The sequence below is a fragment of the Penicillium citrinum genome (assembly GCF_028827155.1).
Source record: "Penicillium citrinum strain IBT 23319 chromosome Unknown utg000004l:1.0-2404223.0:1.0-2405248.0, whole genome shotgun sequence".
In the NCBI taxonomy this organism is placed as follows: domain Eukaryota; kingdom Fungi; phylum Ascomycota; class Eurotiomycetes; order Eurotiales; family Aspergillaceae; genus Penicillium; species Penicillium citrinum.
Window position 1 is genome coordinate 34,478 of NW_026622689.1, and position 23,340 is coordinate 57,817.

At 45.9% G+C, this 23,340-nt stretch overlaps 5 protein-coding genes across 5 annotated transcripts; 3 read left to right on the plus strand and 2 right to left on the minus strand.

Annotated features, from left to right (window-relative positions):
• Positions 1-5,112: 5,112 nt before the first annotated feature.
• On the plus strand, positions 5,113-5,468 carry N7469_004975 (uncharacterized protein; the record flags this gene model as incomplete). The annotated part of the gene is made up of 2 exons (XM_056643895.1): positions 5,113-5,309; positions 5,348-5,468. 2 exons carry the CDS (start codon positions 5,113-5,115, stop codon positions 5,466-5,468), a joined length of 318 nt encoding a protein of 105 aa, XP_056500709.1.
• A 402-nt stretch (positions 5,469-5,870) lies between these two features.
• Positions 5,871-7,589, minus strand: N7469_004976 (uncharacterized protein; the record flags this gene model as incomplete). Its single annotated transcript, XM_056643896.1, has 4 exons — positions 5,871-6,064; positions 6,132-6,593; positions 6,653-7,061; positions 7,131-7,589. The coding sequence occupies 4 exons, from the start codon at positions 7,587-7,589 to the stop codon at positions 5,871-5,873; spliced, it is 1,524 nt and encodes a 507-aa protein (XP_056500710.1).
• A 538-nt stretch (positions 7,590-8,127) lies between these two features.
• N7469_004977 (uncharacterized protein) lies at positions 8,128-9,908 on the plus strand (the record flags this gene model as incomplete). Its single annotated transcript, XM_056643897.1, has 3 exons — positions 8,128-8,696; positions 8,764-9,132; positions 9,242-9,908. 3 exons carry the CDS (start codon positions 8,128-8,130, stop codon positions 9,906-9,908), a joined length of 1,605 nt encoding a protein of 534 aa, XP_056500711.1.
• Positions 9,909-10,485: 577 nt separating this feature from the next.
• N7469_004978 (non-ribosomal peptide synthetase) lies at positions 10,486-15,514 on the minus strand (the record flags this gene model as incomplete). Its single annotated transcript, XM_056643898.1, has 4 exons — positions 10,486-14,123; positions 14,185-14,480; positions 14,532-15,347; positions 15,492-15,514. 4 exons carry the CDS (start codon positions 15,512-15,514, stop codon positions 10,486-10,488), a joined length of 4,773 nt encoding a protein of 1,590 aa, XP_056500712.1.
• A 6,425-nt stretch (positions 15,515-21,939) lies between these two features.
• Positions 21,940-23,145, plus strand: N7469_004979 (uncharacterized protein; the record flags this gene model as incomplete). The annotated part of the gene is made up of 4 exons (XM_056643899.1): positions 21,940-22,084; positions 22,345-22,415; positions 22,460-22,968; positions 23,028-23,145. 4 exons carry the CDS (start codon positions 21,940-21,942, stop codon positions 23,143-23,145), a joined length of 843 nt encoding a protein of 280 aa, XP_056500713.1.
• Between the last annotated feature and the right edge of the window lie 195 nt (positions 23,146-23,340).

The window sequence follows — 23,340 nt, forward strand, 5'->3', positions numbered from 1 at the left end:
TGAGAATACATAACTTATGCAGATGGAATTTGATTAGCCTGTATGTGCTTAAATCTCCCCTTCTTGAGAGATGATTTAAGAATATATAAACTGACAGAGATGGGACATGGATAGGATGTATGTATTTGGCATCTCCCCCAGCGATTACTTGACTTGAGAATATATAATTTATATAGATGGAACGTGGATAGGGTGTATGTGCTTGACTTCCTCCCCCACAAAAGATGACTTGAGAATACATAAGCTGACAGAGATCGGATCTGAATAGAAAGTACGTGCCAAATCCCCATGCGATTGAGATGACTTGAGCTTACGCAAGCTGATGCAATGTGGATAGGGTGTACGTGTTTTACTCCTCCCCCTTGATAGACGACTTGAGAATACATAATTTGACACAGAAGGGACGTGAATAGTGTGTATGTGCTTGGCCCCTTCTGCTTGTGGAATGACTTGGAAACATATAGGCTAACGGAGATGGCACATGGATAGTATGTATGTGTTTGACCCATTTCCCTTTGAGGAATACATAAGCTGACAGATATGGGATTTGAATAGTGTGTACGTGCTTGGCCCCTTTCTTCTTGTGGGATGACTTGGAAACATATAGGCTAACGGAGATGACACGAGAATAGTTGGTATGTGCTTGCCCTTCCCCGTTGAAGAATATATAAGCTGACAGAGATGGGATTTGAATAGCCTGTATGTGCTTGAATTCTTCCCATTGAGTGATGCTGTGCATCATACCTTTACGCTGATAAACCCTAGTAAACACTTCCTGTGTGTTATTAGTGGTACTGCAATATTGACAGAACCTTTGTCCATGTAAGAACTGAGAATCACACTATGATTTTCAATCACTGATATATATTTCTTTGTTAGCATATCCGAATTACACACGCCTTTTCCTAGGCAATGTAATGTGTCACGGAGTATCTGGGCTTTTGGATTAGGTAGCTTTCTACTCTTGTCTTGGTTAAGGTTTTCCCTATTAAGTTAGGTTTCCCTACACCGTTATGCGAATGCAAAGGCTTCTTTTCTACAGTGGCTTGGGCTTGACAAAAGCCAGTAGTCTAACTTTCGTAGAATCGGGGGGGCTTAACTCCAAGCGTAGATGATATATAATGTCTTCAATAGCGAAAAGCTCCTGGCATAATCATCAAGGAGAGCATATCACGTACGCCTTTTTGCGTATATTATGAGTCAGGGGAATATTTTGCAATTTTTCCTAATATATTGACAATGCTCAGTGACGTTATAGAGATAGGTTCAGCTATGTTTGCCAAAACAATGAACTGCCATGTATGTATTTCCAAGACTTGCAAACGTATGGAATCACTGGAAAGCCCTTGCCAAAGCAACCTACGAAACTAGTTATGTTCGAGGTGGGCGGGGTTGTTCTCGCGAGCCTACCTTGGAATGCTCGAACGCGACATGCCACCCGTGCAACTCTATCTCAGACCTGAACCGCTACATATGCACACACCTGTGACACGCATCTTGCTCTATTCGGAAGCTCTTTTCATTGGAGCTGCTTTGCGACCGCATTTCTCCTGTCCCCCTAATTTTTTCGGACTGATCGAGAGACCAGACTTAACAGCAGCCATTGCGAGGACAGTTGAGGTTGGAATGTCTTTGTGACAAAAAGGGGACAGCCACTTTTCTTCTAAACATATAGTAATATGGCATATGAATTATGGAATATAATAAAATATGGAATTGCTAAATTTTATGTGAAAATTCGGCTTTCATATGTGCTGTTTTCATGATTGGGGGGGGGATAAACAATAGTGATTATTCGCAGACACTGAGGGAATAGTGAAAGTAACAGTTGATTTGCAACTCCTGTTGAAGAACATCCTGATTAATATGACGCAAGGCCTTCGCAAGCAAGTGATTACCCATGTTCTGCAAAGTTTACCACCGAACCGTTGGTATCCGGATTCAATCACAAACATCACGGATATCCGGCAATTTGACATTAGTTCTGACTCGCTCGAGGTATCCGATGTGGAAACACCCGAGACTCCCCCAAGTGCGTATTCGCGCGAATTCATCAAAGCAGGTTCAACAGTCCGCCCAAGACAGACCTTTCGGAGAATTTAGATGCAGAAACGGACGTTGATGAAGATTCTGGCTCGGAAAGTGGGGGAGTCTCTCTTTTGACAGCACTTAAAGGATCTCAAATACGTGCTGAACTCTATTTTATACATGTCTAGGAACACGTACTGGATCAACGAGAAGAAATTTAATAGCATGAATGTGTTGAATCTATATTTACAGGCTTCATGAAGCCAGTCCAGCGGCGTCTATACTTCCCAGGACCAGCCAGCGGAGCCGGGGAGACATCTTTTGTCAGTCTGTATAGAGGTGCCTTATTGCCTCTCGTCGCCACTCCATATGTATTGCCTTTGATGTACCCAAGTTAGTCGCTGACGCCAACGTGACTTGGGAAGATGTGCTGCGCCACCTGAATGCAGCGCGATTCCTCCCGCGCCGCACGTGTCTGATGGAGCCGTAGGACGATCATTCGATCTGCAGACACGACGGTGCACTGACTTGGGACGACGGGCCCATGGCATTAGAAGAATGGGCTTACTCCATCTACTCGAGTTTCAAGACGTAGACATTTTTTGTGTATGTACAATGAGCGAATTTTGTCGTTCCGTCCTCCCAGAGACAAGTGAACGCCCGATGCTGGAATCGAATCCGTGCATCATTTCAGATAGGCCATTTCGACTAGGCCAAAAAGTAATTTAAACGCGGCGGGCAAATTCTTGCTCTAGTATACTCAAGTCATCCCCTGGAGAACAGCAGCAGCCATATCTGAAGTCGACCTTTTCGGCTCCAGCAGCGTCGCTCATTCGGCTATGCCAAGAGGAAATAATACTTGGGGTAATACTTGGGAACCCATTGATAGATAAAATTTCAACGTTTATAGGGTTAACTCGTGGTTTTTCTTGTATCGTATCGTGGTCCTCCTCGTTCTTCGTCTCCAATTATGAATGGACCGGTGCGATCTAGGGATATACAGTATATTCTGTGTCGATAAAAACGGGCGGCAACATTAGTCTGCCAAACATCCTGCCCGGGCACGGTCTATTATCGAAAAGCACACGACTAAATTCGATCCGAGAAGATCGTTCCGCAAAGTACGCTCAGACGAATTGAGTGCAGACAATATATTTTACAAATACATCCATCTTAATCCATGTATGCCTTCCGTTCACGTCTGTTAATTTGCATGTAACTTGATTTGACTAAATGGTGTGCCACGTTCTAGTCGAAATAAATTTGTGCCAGAGATATGCGTTCACTGTCCTATCTGTATTATCAAATTCATTTCGAAGCCTTAATATTTTGCTCGCTGCATATCGATCCTCGCGTTGATCTAGGGACGGCCGTTGATTGCCGGTGGATATTTCACCGCTCAGTCGGGTCTACTGCGCGTCAACGACTGTCAACGATCCTGTCAGCTTTTATCAACGACCGTCAACCCCAACAGCTCACGTCAACAGCCCATCCCAATGAGCCATGCGCCCTCACCGTTAGCAACAATCAAGCCTCACCACGCCTATATATATTCATCACTGTTCCAGCTAATCCACAGTGCATTCACACCGATATTGACTACTTTGGATGGTAGCCGTATTCTCCAGGTAGTGAAACCATGAGCCTGTGTAAAGTCAGTACGTGGATAGACTGGGATGGGACGCCCTGAAGAGTACAGCTATATCCGCTTTTATCATCCACTGCTCCAAAAGAATGAGTGACGGATCGAATGCGTTCCTCAAAAAAGACAGAGGACACAGAGTAGTGATGCTAGACTGCGGCACCAATTGCAGATTTGTGAGATCTTGAAAAACGAAACAAAACCTAACCCGCAACTTTGGGAGGTCTTGAAATGCTAACCAAAACCGCTGCGGTTGCGGTCAGATTTTAGGTCAGCCGCAAGGACCGCAGTTAGTCAGTCTAATTGATAGTATAGTAATAGAGTAGGTATCCGAAATTTGCGCTCTCCTGTTAGTGAATAAAGAGCGCCGGAGAATAATTTGGTAACTTGGCTACCTAGCGAATTCGAGACCGCATCTATTAGGCAGGAACTCGTCACACTGATCACTTTCCTTTATTCTCCCATCCTCGATAGTACACACTTCTCATCGTTGTATAAATTAATATAAAGCATGATATCGGACTTCTGGTCTTTGGGGGACCTAGATGCACTAGGATCAGTGTATATACTTCAGAAGCTTCCCAATGGACCGCGGGACAGCCCTATGTTTTCGACCACTCACTATCAATCAATCAATTATTTACGGTTTTAAGCTAGCTTTACTGCGTGAGATGGAAAGTCTCATATCCTTGATGATTTTGTAGTTAGCTCACGGTTCTCACACCAGATTTTGAAGTCTTCTATTCAATGGCGAGCATGTCGTTAAAAGGCAGAGCGGCCAGTTGTTGGTGGCTTTTTTTTGCTGGCAGCAAAGTACTATTTCATATAATTTTTTAATTGGCTGATCTCCTTCTTTTGGTACTGTGCTGGGATTGGCCCATTGGCATCGAGGTAATTGTTACTACGCTAGTAGAAGCCAGACGGTTGGCCCCGGAATTTTTTTGTTTTCTGGATCAAATACTAGTAGCAGGAGAATCAAATGCTATATACTTTACTCAAATATATTTTCCCACCAATACTATAGTCAGTAGCAAGGAAAGAATATGCCGAAGCCATAAATGCTTACCTTGTAAGTCGGAGGTAGACATTTATGGCTGTTGTCATATCCAGAAATATTTTATTTGATAAGCTATCTGTCGTCACGTCTCATATCGACCATCAACATTCAATTTCCATTACGAAACGACTACCAATATTACTCCACCATCTACCATGCCGGTATGTCTATGGCAACTCATATGGAAATATGTTGCTGATTCAAAGCTTTCTATCTTACGGATTCTGGAATTACCTCTTATTTGAGGAGCATTCGTGCAGACGATTGCAGAGAAATCGTTGTCGATTCTTTATGGCAGTGAATGCTGAAGTTTTATTTTCCGTTTGAAATGATTTTCTGCATGAGAGGGAGGATTATGTTTCCCTCAGGTCGAGATCTCGGAATAATGTTACTATGGGTGTTCTTGACAACGACGAACGAGAAAAGGCCCTGGTGGTGGAATGCAAACCCCTCGGAACCGCAGTTGGTACACACCTCCGAATTCCTGGACTGCAGCAAGAAACCAGCTAGAGACTTTCCTGTTGGGGAATGGAGGCAAACTAAATCCGTTGCCCTATGGAGTCTTTGGAGTTGCCGCAATCGGTATGTATGTGAAGGATTTTTCAACTCCGTAACAATAGTCTCTATATGGAGGATTTTCGGTCGGATTCCAAGACTTTCCATATTGAAAACGACCAACGGGAAATCGAACGCAAGATCCGAGCTATTGAATCAGTGATTGATTTAGCTTTAGGACATTAGTTTTTGAAGGATGCGGGTTGTTGGGTTCTTCAAGGTTTCAGGTCTTTCAGGTCTTTTATTCCAAATTTTTCGTGTATCTAAATTGCCAGACCTTGAATAGTATTGGCCCAGGGAGTTTCTCCATACGGTTAATAATTTTGCCTTGTCATTTACAAATTTTTCCGAGTCTTCGTCGATGTCTAGGCTTTACCACCTGGCGGAGAGTAGTGAGGTTGGAGTAAAGGACAAAGCCTGTGTCTAGATTAAATAACTCTTCTATGGGAGAACTGGCTGGCCAATGGGATCTGAGTATCTATCATCTTCGGTCACAAAAGGCTATACAATACAGGCCCTTCAGAAGGTATCTCCACTTTAAATGCTGGGAAATAAGATTTTCCCTAGCCTTCGCTTCTGCAGGTTCATTCATGGATCCCATGGCCCAGTAGCTCGTCTTCCAGTCAAAAGTTCAGGCTCTCCCTCGCCTTGTACAACAAATATATCCTCATGTCGGACCCCAAATTTGTCCACCAGATAGATTCCAGGCTCAGAGGTGAAAGCCATGCCGGTCTTCAATAAGGTTTTGTGATTTCCCTTGTTGAGGTAAGGGCTCTCGTGGGCTGTGTTAAATTAGCAAGACTTGAATTGCAAAAATAGCCAGCTGCCACACTGGAGAAACAATCTTACCCTTGATTCCAATTCCATGACCCACGCGATGTGTGAAGGTCCCTTCGTATCCGGCCTGGTCGATGACGGTGCGAGCAGCTATATCGACACTTGCGGCCGTTTCATTCTCCCGGAACTGATGAATTGATTGCGTCTGTGCGTCGAAGACAACATTCCATACATTGAGCTTCTCTGCAATATGGGGTGCGAATGTCTGTTTCTCCTCCTCCGTTAACGGCTTCTCGAAAAATGGAGGAAAGAAAGTGCGACAGATATCAGAGGAGTAGCCGTATAAATGGGCCCCAACATCGATCAGAACTAAAGTTTCTGCCTCAAGGACCTTGGACCCATTAGTACCGCCATGGGGATTGGATGCATTTTCATCGAAGAGGACAATATCAAAGAACGGATCCATCCCGGCTGCACGGAGAGCGCTGTCCAGTGCTTCAGCAATTTCGTTCTCGGTCAGTCCTGGGTAGAGGCCTGACAAGGATACCGATCAATCTTTATTCCTTAGTATCGCCTTTGGGGAAGAACCTTACATTTTCTCACTTGTCGCACAGCCTCGACTGTTCCTGTATTCACAGCGCGGAGAATCTCGATTTCGCTTGAACTCTTGATCTGGCGAACTTCCTCAACGCGGCCACTCAAGCCAACAACCTCAAATCCTACAGAAGACAATCCTCTTTGGATGAAATCGCGCATTTCTTCGTCAACCATCAATCGAGGCTTACGAGTCAGATCGGAGAAAACGTCTGATTGCTGGAGGGTGATATAGGGGTCCCAATGCTCCTCCCACGGTACGATCTGAATTGCTTCGGTAAAAGGCATCCCAAGGAGCCGCGCTCGCTCGGCCTCAAAGGAAGGGCAGAGGAACGTTGTATTGGCCTTGATGTTTCCTGTTCCATCGTCGAATGGCCGCACGATCATCAGAAATGGCCTCTCTTCGGGCTATCCCATGGATTAGTACAATTCGTCAACAAGAAAAGGCCATCTCGAATAGCCAAAGGATTTACTCACCTCCCACACTTCCCACTCAGGCTGGCTCACATTTCCGTAATACTTGAATGTATAACCTGGTTCTACTACAAAAGCATCAACCTCCTCGGCCACCAGAGCTTCGGCCAGTCTTTGGCGGCGTTCTTCAAAATCCCCAATATTGATGGGTAATGCCTTCTCCAGGAATGGCAGACCAGTTTCTAATAAATTATCAATTGCGCACTGCTGAAAATTCTTGAGACGGTCGGCATCTTCATGGTTACGACAAGGCTGAAAACGGCCTTCGGTTCCTGGGAGACGTAAATGCGCCCATGAGCTATCGTGCTTGGAAAAATAGTGGAAAACCCCCGTCGCGATAAGCCCGATCGTTGCAAGCGTCCATGCCGCATTTCTGAGAGAAAATCGATTTTTTCTAGCCTTGCTAGGGCTATTAGACGCCTCCACATCGCCGAGTGTGGCCCAATTCGACGTTTTCGACATATTGCAATGCTAATTGCTCACTATTGACCTTGCGAGATTCCACACGCACTGCCCAGAAACAAGATGAAGATGGATATGGGTTGAAATAGATACCTGTGGATCGTATCTGCCAACTCTTTGGGGTCCGGCTATCACCTCGTTTTTACCTTCCTCCCGCAGCGAAGGCGTTTCACGCCAGTCCCACTCGGGAGATGCAAGGTTCCTTAGCGTAAACACTAGGACGAAATTGATGAAATCTGAGAGTGTTGATTGAACAAAATCTCGAAAATTTGCTAAAAGTTAAAGACTAACATCGAAAGAATCTCTGGTCTCCCTGGATTAACCCCGCATGCCGGCTAATTGGACAAATGAAGGACCCTAAGAAAGCATGGCAATCTCCAGCAAATCGGTTGTGTGTCGAAAAACGATGCAGGTCCATGCGGTATCTGTGAAAGTTTTCGATATAAAATGAGACACATGTCCAATGTGAATGCGGAGAAGAAACCATGCGCTTTTGACGATAACAATAGTCACATATCCAGCGCAGCAGCAGCACAGCATGAACCAACCAACGCCAGCAGGGAATGCGGAAATATCCACTCCGCAGGAAACTGTCTCTTCCGATGAGAAAGCAAAAGCAACAGTAGTCTTGAATGAGAATCAGGAAATTCATAGTGCGATACCCCATGCGACAACAAATGTGACATCCAATGCGACAGCCCATGCACTTTCCGACCCCAATGCGCCCGAGGATGGCCGTGATCGAGGTTATTCACGCTTATCAATGGTGATGATGGTCGTCTTTAGTGGATTGGCCATTGGATCCGACGGGTTTAACGCTTCAATCATCGGTAACATTGAATTGATAATGGGAGTCATTTACCCTGACTCTTTGACTACCGAAGTCGCGGCACGCCTATCCAACGCCTTTATGGTGGGCATGATTATTGGAATGCTGTCATTCGGATATATTTCCGATAAATTGGGTCGTAAGACCGGTGCTGTTCTAACGACAACCATCTTAGTCCTGGGTATCGCACTAAGTGCTGGTGCAAGTGGACTCACAGAGGATGGTATGTTTTGGATGCTCATCATTGCTCGTGGAATTGCCGGTGTCGGTGCAGGAGGGTAAGATATACAATTCCAAAATAATCTTCCTCGTTATCCTCTAGTTTCCCTTGCTAAGAATTGATAGGGAGTATCCCGTCGCTGGCGCTGGCGCTGCTGAAGCAACAGACGAGACCCCGGGGATACGTAAACGACGTGGATTCATCTTTGCGATGATCGGTGACCTCTCGGCCTCACTGGGTTTTGCATTTGGTGCTCTCGTCCCATTGATCTTACTTTTGTGTTTCCACCAACAGGTTCGCCATTATGAAGCCGTCTGGCGCGTATCCCTAGCCATGGGTGCCATCGCACCGCTTTCGATCTTCTGGTTTCGCTATCGTATGGTCATGAGCACGGCGTATCGCAAGAGTTCGATGAAGAAACAACGAATTCCGTATTGGCTGGCGGCCAAGAAATACTGGCGACCGCTCCTCGGTGTGTGTGGATCATGGTTCATGTGAGTTGGAGAATCATGCTCCACTGGTCGATCGCGAGTGGATCTTTCTAGGTCTCTTCAGCGATGCTTTAAATGAAATATGAAAAGCTAATGACCCTTGGTATATAAGTTACAACTACATTTCTTACCCTTTCGGTCTCTTCTCGTCTACCATCGTCGGACGCGTCAATCCTTCGTCATCGCTGGCATTGACCATGGCTTGGGGAACTTTGATCAACTGCTTCTACATCCCTGGGGCTTTCATCGGTGGGTATCTATCTGATCGAATTGGCCGGCGGCGCACGATGGCTTTGGGTTTCATGCTCCAGGCTGCCCTCGGCTTCATCCTCGGTGGTGCTCTAGGGCCGATACAAACGAAACTTCCTTTATTCATCGTTCTTTACGGCATCTTCTTGACCCTAGGAGAGATTGGACCCGGGTCGACGATCGTTCTCACCGCAAGTGAGAGTTTTCCCACTGCGGTCCGTGGTCATGGAGTTGGTCTGGCCGCCGCTTGGAGTAAGGCAGGGGCAGCGATTGGTACGCAAGTCTTCAAACCCATCATGGCAAGCTGGGGAGATGATAGCTTTCGAGGAACTCAGGCAGTCTTTCTTATTGGATCTGGATTTGCTGTTTTGGGCTCTCTGCTAGCCTGGTTCGTCCTCGAGGATAGCAACAAGATCCTCGATCATGGCGATCAAGACTGGAAAGATTATCTCGTTGCTCATGGGTACACTAATATCGAGTGGGGTGTTGAGCCTCAGCCTGAAGAGTCAGGAATTAAAGTCGTGGACTAGTTTGCTGAGTCGATGCGATGAGCTTTGCAGCTGTGAGCGCTGAAAATTGGGTGGTTGAGGAGCTCATTATCTATGTAAAACATGCGAGGAAGTAAAGTATAACTAGGAAACGATGTTTTCAATTCGATAAAGCTGAAATTTTGCAGAGTTAGCAACGACATTCTGTTGGATAGAATAATTTCATTTTAAGTATCTCATGAAGAGACGAGTCCTCTCTGCAAATTAGTATGTATCACAAAATTGATTTCATCGGTTAAGCACTGCAGGATAAAATTGCTCCAGCTGTTGATAGGGTTGCCAAAGAGAAACAGCTCAAAGTTGATGAGAGCGATGTTGTTTGAAGTAGCTTGGAGATAGGCTTTCCATCTAGTCTATGCCTCTTTTCTTTGTGCATCTAAAGGCGCTGGCAGTACTTAAGACTTACTGATCGTACTGGGATAACTTTTTCTTAACAAAATGAAGTCTAAAGAATGGATATTTCGAAATATATCAACTAGGTAACTAGAGAAGAAACAATAAAAGCCCGTTATGTACCCCCTTTACGCCGCGATCATAATATAGATCAATGTTGAAAATTTTATACTCGCTTGCCTTCGAAACCCTCGGCAGGCCACCCCTGTAGAGTATCTCCATCTTCAACATGGTCACCAGAAAGTACAAGGGTATGTTCCAAAAGACAGGCGTCCTGACCCATTGAGGCTCCAGACATTAATCGTGATCCAGCACGCATAATGCTCCGGTCGCCAACATTCAGTGTGTGCAATTCAAACTCACCCCGCGAGTTCAAATGGCAAACCAAACTACAATCATCAACAGCTACACGGTTTCCGAGTGTGAGAAGATCGGGCTCAGTGAAAAAGACGTTCGGAGTACCATTGGCGTGAATGGCGCAGTCTTTGCCAATGTTCGCACCCAGGAGACGGTAGTACCAGGACAGATAAGCAGAGCCGGTGATCATAGGAAGAAGACCAGCGCCACCATAGCAGTCCTTGATGAGAGTCTCACATGACAGAAGGAATTGCCATCTTTGATTGTAGCTGCTCTTATCCCAATGGAACTCTCCTTCCTTGCGACGGCCCATGACCATCCATTTGATGCAGATGACGATACCAAGAGCAAGGAATGCTTGAACACAGCTGATGGCAGAGAGGAAGGATGCAAGTACACCATACAGAACAAATGGGCGCCAAGCTCCAATTTCGAAACCAACAGAGTTGCTGTGCTCGAGGCAAGCGCGAAGAGAGAGCAAAGCGAAAACAACAGTGAGCAGCCAGTATACAGTCACAACAACAACAGAAAGAACTGAGTAGATAACAATCTGCCAGATGCGAAGTACGTAGTAGCTGGCCTGGTTTTGGTAAAATGCACGACCAAATGGCTTGGCTGTATCTGTTTCGGACACGTCCGAAATCGCCTGCTTCTCGTTTGGTGTCTTCTTGTCCATCCGCTTTTCGTTATCGCTGCTACTGTCGCCATTGGTGCTGCTGTTGCTACTACCGACAACAGTAGGAGCAGCGGAAATGGGACCAGAGGATGAAGTTGGGAACTGAACAGCATCACCACGCTTGCTGCCAGTCCAGATAGTGTTGGCCGGGTAATCCCCATTTCGACGAAGCAGAGCACCAGAGCCAATCATGGCTTCACGGCCAATTGTAACACCAGGAGAAGCAACAACACGATCACCAACCATAGCTCCATCGCCGATGACAATACGGTCGCGACCATAACCATCAGAAGTGACAAGGGTTGAACGAGATCCAAAGACAACATCGTTTCCAACTTCAATAAGGTCAAAGTCGGGGAGCGAAGGACCGACGCTGGGCCAATAGATTCGCTTGCCGGCCTTTCCACCAAGTGCACGGATGGCCATAGACACCAGTTCGTAGTGTCGACCGATCAAACGGGTCAATTCGTGAATGTCGCCACTGGGAAGGATGGCTGCGAGAACAGCAGTGCGGATCTTTTGTAGCATGGTCTGCTTAGAAGCAGGGCCAGGCTTGGGCTTACCACAGATGATATCCAGCAGAAATTTGATGATCAAAACTGAGATGAAGAGAACAATCGGACCTCCAAGAGCACGACAAAGTCTCGCGGTGATATGGAAACCAATTCGCTGACCACTGGTATACCATTGAAGAGTTGCCAAGAACATGTCAGGTTGAGGCAGCGGAAATTGTCTCACCATTGGCACAAGACCACCCATCCAGGTGAGACGTGCAGCAACCCAAACAAGCATTTTGATTGGAACAACGATCAAAAGCTCGAGGATCCAGTGGGGCTTAGGAATGCGAGAGGTCAATAAATCTCGGTTGGATTCATCAGCATCTTGCAATTCCCAGCTAGACGAGTTGGGACCAATGCATGTATTCTCCGGTACATCAGCTCCAGGGGCGATGATGGATTTCAAACCAACCGATGAGTCCTTTCCAATGCGAATTTTCTTGAGAAGCATGGATGTGTTACGCTCCACGGCAAAGGGACGGCATTGGCAGGTATCCAGAACGACATTGTCCCCAATCTCGACTAAGTCGTATTCCCCGAGCTTAGCAGATGGGGAAATGGTAACATTCTTTCCAATCTTTGCGCCCAACAGACGGTAGAAGAGCACTCGTGACCAATTGAAGTTGTTGAAAATGCCTTTGCCACAGACCTGCAATGCTTTCTGCGTCAGCCACCATCGAGTGTGATATGGTCCCCACATCGGCGAAAGGCCCTCTTTGTAGCGGCCAACAACAAGCCACTTGAAGAGAATTCCGAGAAAGGGCGACACAATTGAGCTAGCGACCCGAGCAGACAAAACGGCCAAGATAATGAGAATCAATCGACCGATGAGTAAATCACGGATGGGGAAACGGAGTGTTCCTTCAGCCACGACGTAAGCAAAGATAAGCCATTGGAAGGCACGCTTCATAGGGAAGAAGAAAAGAGTCGGGAAGAGATGCAGAACCAGGACTATGGGATTGGTGCTGCTATAGGTCTTCTCACAACCTGGGAGCTCGACTTCTCCCTCGTCGCCCTTGGCAGCCTTGATCTCGACGGCTTCCGTGATCTTGTATTCTATTTCACCGACGGTGCTGTGATGGAAGAGGACATCACCAGCCAAGAAAATGCCGAATTCGCGTCGCAGTTGTGAAACAAGTCTGCCGGCAGAGAGACTGTCACCACCAGCAGCGAAAAAGTTGGTCATGCCAGAGATATCCTCAGGGGCACAAGACAAAGCAGTAGCAAATACTTCGCGAGTTCGCTTTTGAATGGGTGATAGATCACCATCGGAGTTTTGAGCACGGATAGCCTCATCGATTGCTACTTGATCTGGCTTGCCATAAAAGTCGAGTGGCATAGGTCCCTTTAAAGATGTGACACGGCCTGGGACTAAGTATCCATCGAGCTGATCACGGAAATCATCGGGCTTGAAATCATAATTGACGGGGTCATCGACAAAAAGAACAGCCTGGGAGAATCCATCACGTTGGCTGATATTCACGTGTACTTCGGGAGTTTTCGTAATCTCTTCGATGGCTGAGCGGATGGCATTGCTGTCGACGATACATTTCTTCTTGGAGATGGAGGCACTCAAGGGGGTGCCGTTAGGGGGACACACAGCCTCAAAATGTCGATCAGCAAGCGGTGTCTTCGGGGTTAATGGCTCCAATGAGAGCCGTTCGGCCAGCTTGATACGTTGAATCTTGTTGTTGGACTTAGGTACACGGTCCATGTATACCACTAGGGCTGGCCATTTGGGCTGGTGGATGATAGGGTGAAGTGCCTCATGCAGCTGACGAAGGTCTGGTCGCGCAGTGCCCTGGGGAGTCACAATAACGGCACCGACAACCTCTTGAAGAACTTCATCCGGGACGGAGAACGCCAGGGTCTCGATCACACGGCCGTACAATGGAGAATCGGGATGTTTCGCCGCAGTCAGGACAGCATCTTCAACCTCGACGGGAGAAATAATCTCTCCACCGCGGTTAATGACCTCCTTGCTGCGACCCGTAATGTATAAATAGTTATCCTTGTCGAGGTACCCCAGGTCGCCAGTGTCAAACCAACCAGACTCGTTGAAGGCAGATGTATCAATGGTCCCCTCGGAAGTAAGATATCCTTCGAAAGCGGGTGACCCACGGACACAAATATGTCCGAGTATCCCGCATTCTGGGACAGGCTTGCCATCATTCAGAATGGCAACATCTGGACCAACAATTCGACCGGATGTTCCTGGACGATCAAGGGTATAGTCCTTGGGGGGGTGCAGCAATTGGCATACATTCAGTCATACCATAACTGGGAAGGATTGAACATTTGAAGACCTCGCGAAGCTGAACGGCAAGTGTAGGAGGTAAACCACCACCCGCATTACAGATGAACTCGATAGCACTTTCTTTGACGGCATCAGGACGGTGTTCAGCCTCGCCGAGGATCATTTGATGCATAGTGGGTGTAGCATAGTACCAGGTCGGTGTCATATAGGGCGATTGTACCGAATCCCAGAACATGCTGGGATCAAAGGATGGGCAACAGATCGTGGCACCGCCCGCGAGGATGGGAGAGAGGATACTGCGCATTATACCACCACTGGTTTTGGTTAGCATCAACCCAGTCATGAGAGCTTTAGAGGGGACCTACACATGGTTTAGGGGCATCATGTTTAGGCATGTGTCTTTCTCGGACAATTCCACTGATTGCATGGTAGCAATAGTGCCTGCAATCAGATTGAATGTCGTGATGGGCACCAACTTCTTCTTCCCACTAGTACCACTGGTGAAGAGGATAATGGCAATGTCATCTGCGACATTTGCGGGAAAACTTAATGCTGCCGAAGTATGCTGTGATGAGATAACCCGGAAGGTAAGGTTTTCCAACTGCTCGACTCCAAAGACAGGTCGGCTGCCATCGTCTAATTGCAGTTTTTCAATATCACTGTCCAAGGCGACAACAGCATCAGCTTGTACTTGGTCGATATCCATATGCAGTTGCTCGGGAACCGTATTCGATGCCATTGGCACGATTGTATATCTGTTAGCAAAAGCAAAGACTGCAATTGCCATAAGTGGCCCATTAGGCAATATTACAGCAACACGAGGCTTGCCATGAGGAGAAGGCCCAACAGGGATATGAAAGCCCTGCACAAAGTCTCTAATGGCTGCATGTGATAAGTTTCGGCCAGTAGTTGCGTCTATAAAGCCAGCACGAGTGTCTGACCCAATCAATTCTGCGATGCTCGGGGTTATCTGTTTTACTTGTGCACGCAGACGACGGGTAGGTTCGTCATTTTGGGCTTTTATGTGTTCGGGTAATGATTGATAGACATCCTGAAAAGTGAGGATGAGTTCTCGGATGGGCCAGTTGTCGGATTTGGAGGAAAGAAGGGCAGATAGACGAGAGGAAGTATCTGGATTGGAGGCCTTGTCTCGAAGGTATCGAAGCTGTTCCAGAATGCTTCTAGAAGGTCAGAAAAGAACGAAAAGAAAACCTCAAATTTGTGACGGGGTATAGTTTGGAATGACAAGCATGCCAGAAAGGGGGTTGACTGGTCCAGCAGACCAGGTGAAAGAGAGAATATATGAAGGAACTATAGGAACATACGAAGACCTTGGCAGATCCGCCATTGTGTATTCTCAGCAAGAAATTTCTCTCAAAGACAACTTCTTACTAGGCTAATTAGGAAATTTCCCATTCTGCACGAGGAAAAGAGATTTCTATCGCCTTATATGGCTATCCTTTTCAACTCGAAAAGGCGCAGGATCCACCAGGAAACTTGAAATTACCTCACAAACCCAAACCCAAGTTCAATTACTCCATACGGGGCGATATGGGTCAAAGGACCGAGACACGAGTGACCCATAGAGCATTCAGGACGCCGGTCCTGATCCGGATCCGTGGGTTTGCCCCATGATTGGAGACAATCTACAAAGGAGTTGACAAGATGGACATCCATGAAACGTCCCTCAATCTGATTGACTTTCCACCCGCTCCTACAAGGGATCTTTCGTACTGTAGATCGCGAGGGAGAAGACTTGATACACCAAACACGATAGAGATTTTCCGTGATAGTCCTTTAGATGGCGAAAACTGCAAGTATTGATAGGCATTTTACCACCGAGACCCACACATAATATCCATACACCATGCTTGTACGGAGTAAAGCCGGGCCTTGTTCAGCCTTCTGAGAATGGAGTGTCTTCTGCCGGTCATACAGTAGGACAGTAGCTGCCTGATGCCTTCCAGAAGATCTCTTCCTCCATGGATCCATCGAGAATCAGGGCAGCTGAGTCTGCATACTATTTCGACGTGCTTTGGCCCGTGCCGCATGTTCTCGATATTAAGTTATTCCACTCAGTTTGAACTATGTCTCTGCGTTCATATCCTAGATATACGCTTCAAATGCAACCCTATTCAAAATGTGTGCTGAATACACAATTCAGTGAAGTAATTGAGGATTCAATATCTCCATTTTCATAATCGTCTTCACTACTTGATCTTCCTCCCTCACTATTCCCAATCAGATATTTGATTTGCGGTGTTCACGAAGGATCGTCACTAGTGATCGGCACGTTAAGGGAGGGTCCACTTAGCCCTGCGCCGAGAAGACTTGGCAAGACTTGGCATTTCGTACCCGTTTTGTTCTCGACTCGGGACGATCATTGATCAACAGGACCTTGGAGGTTTCCCGGTCTCAGTCTGAGCCAAGGTCCACACTGCGACGGAGAATTCCCCAATCAGGGATGCGATTGACTCCAAATTCTACAATTACAATCAATGTAATGGCCCACTGATCTTCAGGACTCGCTCTTTATTAGGCGTCATTGGACTCGGTTGGAGGGTCACAGCCTCTGCTAAACGCTAATCAAGTAAATCCTACTCCGTAGGGCAGGCTTATCCGTTCCATGTTCCTCTCATCAGATTACCGATTTCTACATATTGCGTGCTGCCGCCGGCACCCCCCCGATGTTTACACGGCACCGGGACAAGCGAAGGTCGGCACATACTGTATCACTTTCGCCGTCTCGGTCGGGAAATCTACTAGCTCGGGCATTCAACCGGGATGTCCGGGATTTTATGGTCATACTGATATATTGCTGTCAATGTTTCTTGATCATTACGTACTCCTGCCACAAGGGAATTGAACTATTTTGGCGCAACAAGAAATGATTTCGTGGCTTGCGTCTTCAGTGATGGTGTTTCAAGTTTATCTCAACGTGGGCCAAGTAGAGGATTTCGGACGAACCTATGAATGTACGGTATATAATAAATTCACCCATCTCTCTCAGTTTTCCCGGCTAATACGGGGTGGGAGCACTTGCAAAATATTGCCCTGACGGTCTACGTGACCAATTGTTGATGAAGGTACGTCATATTCTCGTCCTGAACATCGCCGCTCTTTATTATTATTAGCGACATTGTCATCTCCTTTTCCTTCGTTTGGAAATCCTTGTCTGCAGCACGACAGGCTAGTGGAATGATTTCGGATGCAGTAGGTTACCTGTTGATTATTTCTCAAAATGGACTTGACACGGACGAAAATGCCATGATGAGGGCGGTTCATATCAAGCGTCTGTTCAAAATATGCAAGATCGTCTTCGTTTGTTACTACAAATTGGGTAAGATCGACAGGATGGCGGAGCCCGAGCGGATCAGATCGTATATCTTATCAGATGTCTTTCGAGTAACGCGGTATCGTCGGCAATCGGGATGATAATTTTGCCACCATTTAGTCTACTTTCCTTGGTACATCGAGCCAAGCATACTCATAACTCCAACCATACAACTGAAAAATTTCCCGTACCCGCCTCGCTTAATGATGTGTCTGTAGAAAGGGTTTCCCTAATGCAGCTGCCGACAATTGCTATATGGCAGACTCAAGCGCATCTCCACACGTTCCGATACTCGGTAACCATTTTGCAGCATGACGCGTCACATCCACAATACACAGTACGCAGTATGGTTGAATTGAATTGAGGTAATGGGGACTTCCCCAATGCGGAGTCGGAAGGACAATACGGGAGTACAGTATGTACAGTATGCATTGACAGTCTCCAAATCGAGATAAAAGAGGTCCCTGCATTTTACTGACATTAATGTTCTACTACGTAGCGGAGCATGTGGGTGACAATCTGTCGGATTGAACTTCTAGGAGATTTATCTGTTACATTCCATTCGCCACATGGTCTTTGCTGTTGATCGGGGGCCTTTCAACTTCCGAGTTGGTGATAGAGTATGCACTAGTAAATGCCATGGAAGTGGATTTCATTGACAAGCCACGTGTAACGAAATCCAACCCCTGAAATCGGAATCACTAGTTTAATTCTCACGAAATCCCGGTATGTACGGAGTTTGCATTCTCCGTGCCATACTACGTATGTATGTTTATAAGCTGCGTATTCAACGTGAAGTCTTCTTTCAAGGTACCCAACAAAGACTTTCTGTGGTTGCAAGTCTGAAGCGTCATAATCCGGGGCCATTACTAGATTGCCCGAGCGGTACTATAATATTATTTATTTCGGTCCAGGCCAAAGTCCAAGGTTGATTCATTATCTAAGATATACATATCGCTTCTCGCACGCCATTCGGGGTTTCTATTTTATCAACTCTATTTGTCTTGGCTTAAACTTGCTGTTTGTTATCATTGGCTGTCTCAATACATGATGCACTAAGGCTGCATACACTATAATATTTCTTGCGACTACCCATAACCAGTATTGGTTGTGACATATGTAAAGTATCACTTTTCGTTCAAGTTGATTCAGTAGTCGATCAAGGGATATATTAATGACTACTATATATCTAGATATTAGTACGCCCGTACTACCACAAGTTGATAGTATGAGCTTGACGAGAAGTTCACTGCTTTGTCTTCAATTATGCGACTTTTTCACTCTCACTGGTAGAAAATCCGAGTATATTAGTGCGACTTCCGAGGTTGATATTTAGTGCACGAAGTCGGACTGGCTAGACTTTGACCCGGAGCACGGCAAGTTGGGGATATCTCCTAACTCTGGGCACGGAACCTGGACTGTCTGCACTACAGTGACAGGGGGCTTCAAAAAGGAAATCTTAGCCAAGAGCTTGATACTACTTCCTGAGATAGTGGGGTCGTTGCCAAGCTTGAGGACTGACAAATGAATTGTATCAGTATATACACGAGTTTACGACCCATACTCAGTTTCACACCCGCGTGCTTGTGTGCGGCAGGCCCATTGTGTTCCCTTCAAACTATATGTCGGATACAGTATTCTTTTTCTATGGAGTCGGCATTTTCATTCTCATTTCAAAATTTAGCTTGGTGTATTCCGCCAAATATCACTCTATTCTTATTTTACGGCCGGTACTGCGACCCTGTTCATCCCGAAGCGAAGCCGAAATATTCGAGTCGGGCCGAAACATGGCACTATCATTGACCTTTTCTCCAGGTTCCTGTCAACCAGGCTAGGCATGAGCTGCAGGACCTTTGTCACTGGCGGGATAGGATAATATCCACCAGAATTAGCTTCTGTCTTGGCCGTGAAGCAGCTCAACTTTACTCCGTAAAGTATCTCGATTTTTACTGCAGATATGAATGTAAGATATCAATACTCCTGATCCGGCTTCTAAGCCGCGAGGAAAAGCAGCCTACATGGAGCAACATGCAATAAGGCGGGTCTTATCTGTAACGAAATCTGTTTCTGCCCTAACCTCTCCCAAATTACATTCCGGGCCCTCCGAGGTTTCAATTCGTGGAGTTAGCCAACATTATGCTAATGTGAGGTGCAGTTCGTTGACCTTCCTATAAAATCATAGAAATCCTTATTGTCTACGCACCATCTACAAGGCAATCTCTACTCGAGGCCGTGAAACAGGTTGTTTCAATGAGTCTAATCGTATCTCAATGACGTGAATCAATTTTTGACTTGCTTTTAGGTGTCAATACTGCATGTAATGTAACAGATTAATTGTCGATTGGGCCCAACATTACTCTCCGACCGAATCAATCGCGTTCAAGATGATGATTGTCCTCGCCTGCGGACAGGAATGCATTGGGCATAAGGCTACCCATTCTCACATGCCACGCATATACTGTTGTACTGTACTCCGCCGCCCAAAGGCCTATTGATTGCGAAGCCCACAGTGGGCCCGGTGACCGACTCATTTTTGGACTTGCGCTGAACCAGATTTCGGCCTAGCTGAGCCAGTCGCCTCCTCGAATTTATCCACCAAAAACGTGATTCTAGGCACACGTCCCTATATCTACCAACGTGGACTATCAAGAATTAACTTTTTCCGCCCTGTACAAGGGGCTGTAGACTACGTACCTGAGAAAACGTCCGGTCTTGGCACCTCGGATCCTCAGCGGGACTGGTGGAGAAAGATACGCGGTTCTCGGATCAGTCATTCATAAAACGCAGATTGTACCAGATCCTACGCAGTCTCGAAGTTCCTAGGCCGGATTTCTTCTGAGTTATCGCCCAATGATCGTATGAGCCCCTACTTTTATGAACCCACTAACGTCACAATGCACGTTCAGGGGTCCAGTTGTGCAATGCAACTCAAGGAAGTCTTGGTTTCTTGGCGAGCATGGAGAAGCAAATTTACTCGTCAGCGACCATTTGGATCTTCAGGGTTGGGGTTCATCAGTACAGATGATACATCATTGGAGTAATGTGCTTTGAGAATGTAGCCGCTGATGTTGTAGGTGTTGCAGGTACATCAAGAAAATTCTGTTGGCCTAGGCCTTCCGGTCTACTTCATCTATCTTGATGACGATCATTGTGACATGTTAATGAATTCAGCCGTCTATGTACTGTATTCTTCATAGCACATCCACCAGTGGGTGTCTACGTACTCCATCCCAGATACTAGTTCATCGCTGTCGTCGATCTAGGGGGTGAATCTCATTAGGGGCAATCAAATTAACCATCAGCTACTAAGTATGGAATAGTGCAGCCTTTGATGGAGTAAATGACGGTTAGTCCCCATCAAGTACGGAGTACTCCGTACGTATAGATCGCCTAGTAACGTGCGGCTTACGGAGTGTACGTGTATATTCGCCACGAGTAAGGAGTAAGGGACTGTCAAACATTTGACATCGCGCACCAACTCTTACATATTTCTCCTTAATCTCCTTAAACTAATACCTATTAGTAGATAATTGGATTTGATCAATGGAGTTCCGGAGGATTTGAGTCGGCTCATAACTCAAAAGGCTCGGGTACTAGATCCATCCTTCCATGGGCTGCCAAGAACACCATTTGCTTTCGTTCTCCTTCCTTCAAACCTACATAGAAAATGCCCATTTGTATTCATTTGGTTTACGAAATAAATTGTTTGGCCTTAGAACCTTCTATGGAATTAATTCGGAGAATCTTACTATTGAGCCAATCTACGGAATGGCTGTAATTGTACTCCAGTACAATTAGTTAGAGGGTTCTAACCCCCCCGAATAATGCATTAGAGTAGCCAGCCACAGCCAAGGGCAGCACTCGATAATCGAGACATATTCTGTGTATTGTAATAGATCATAGCATTTAACAGTGCCAGTGTAAAGTAACAACGGAGTAGATATAGTAGTTCAAATGACCCTTCTCTAGAAATATTAATTTTGTGATATTCAATGTCGAACAAGTTGTTCGGCGTTACATATATTTATCACAACTACAAAGAACAGTTTCGGAGATCCGAGCAAGCAATGAGGCATTTTGTAGAAGACCTGATCGCAAATCATACATATCAATCTACGACCCATCTGAACGTGTACTTATTCTATGAAAAGAAAAATGATTCATTCTGAACTAATACATTGACTATCCTAAATTATTCAAGATCAAATAATTTCGAGTTTGTTGGTAAATATATGATGACATCACCACTCACGGCGGTCTCCGCCGCGCCGGAGCGGAGAATGTTGAATTGTCAACTTTCAAACATTCGACTGCAATTTTCATCGGAGAGCGTGTTTCTTTCATTGAAATAGTATCTGAGGGCAGTGTTGTATTTCTCATGTTCTAGGAGCTCTCGTTCATCACGCATCAAAGGCCAATGTGACCGGAGGGTGTCGATAATGAACGACCCGCCTCCAAAGTCGGAAAGCCTACGTTCAATCAGTCTAGTCACTCAAATACTTTGTTTCGCTATTATCTCACCATTAATTGCCTTACGGTTGTTTGCTCGGGTTAAACTTCATCATCCTTTTGGAGTTGAGGATGGTAAATGCTTCTTTGACCCCGCTAACCGATCTTTAATCTACATGGCTAACAATACCGATGATAGTAACATGTTATCTTGCATGGGTAACAGATTTCCTTCCTACCAGACAATATGAATTTGCTCTGATGCTCAAAATAGCTGACAATTTATACTAGCTTCTGTTCCTGGGACATTGCATTTGTACCCTTTGCTGTATGTGATGTGTTCTGCATCCTGCCAGGCTCGCCGAAACTGCTGATACATAATTTGTACTGAATAGACACATTCTTCCCGGACAGATCTTTCTTTCAAGAGTTGCTCATCATAGATGGTCAACTACAATCGCTAAAGGTATTCTGGTCCATTCTGATGTTGAATAATCTGTTCATTTCTAGTCAAAAATGCTGACATCAAATGGAATTTCGAAGATATTTTACGTCGCCACAATGCTTTACGTCCCCATGGTTCTCTTCGTGAAAACCTCTCTGATTTATACACTAATTAGGCTCTGGAGTCCATACCGAGCTAAGGTGATATCTTTGTATATCTTCCTTGCCATCATCATCACCTATTATATCGTCATTCTTTTCGTCAAAGTTTTCACATGCAATCCGATCCATCTTTTCTGGGAAGTTGAACACTCTTCTGGATCGTGCTTGAACCGCTCCGCTATTATTCTTGCCGACTCAATCATCAGTGTCACAACAGATTTGGCCATTTTGACCTTCCCAGTAGCCCTCACATGGGGCTTACAAATGTCAGTCTCCAAGAAACTGCACATCATCCTCATTCTAGGCGCAGGCGGTACAGCTATTGCGTTTAGCATCTACAGACTTGTCCTCGTGGTTCACGATAAAAGCTCAGCAGATCAATGGGACTACTTCTTGAGAATTCTCCTAACCGAGTGAGTAAGCCAAGGCCTCGTCGGGAAGAGATATTATCATTGACCACTAACAAGTCCAGTAATGCCGAAGGAGGCCTAGGCCTCATATGCACTTGCATTCCAGCTATCAACAAACTAATCGGCCACCTCCGCGATGGACATAGAAAAAGGCAGATTCTGCCAGAAATGGACTGCTGAGTCTTTGTTCGATAGCTTTGTTTCCTAATTCCCTTGCAAAAATGCTTCTATATTCATAATACTATTGTGCTGGGCATGTGGAAAATTCCAAGGCTTTACCAGTAGTACTCATCGTATTCGCTGTAGTATCGTGGTGAACGGGCATGGTAATAATACTCCTATGACTACACTCAGTGTAACATTAGTAGTGTTTCC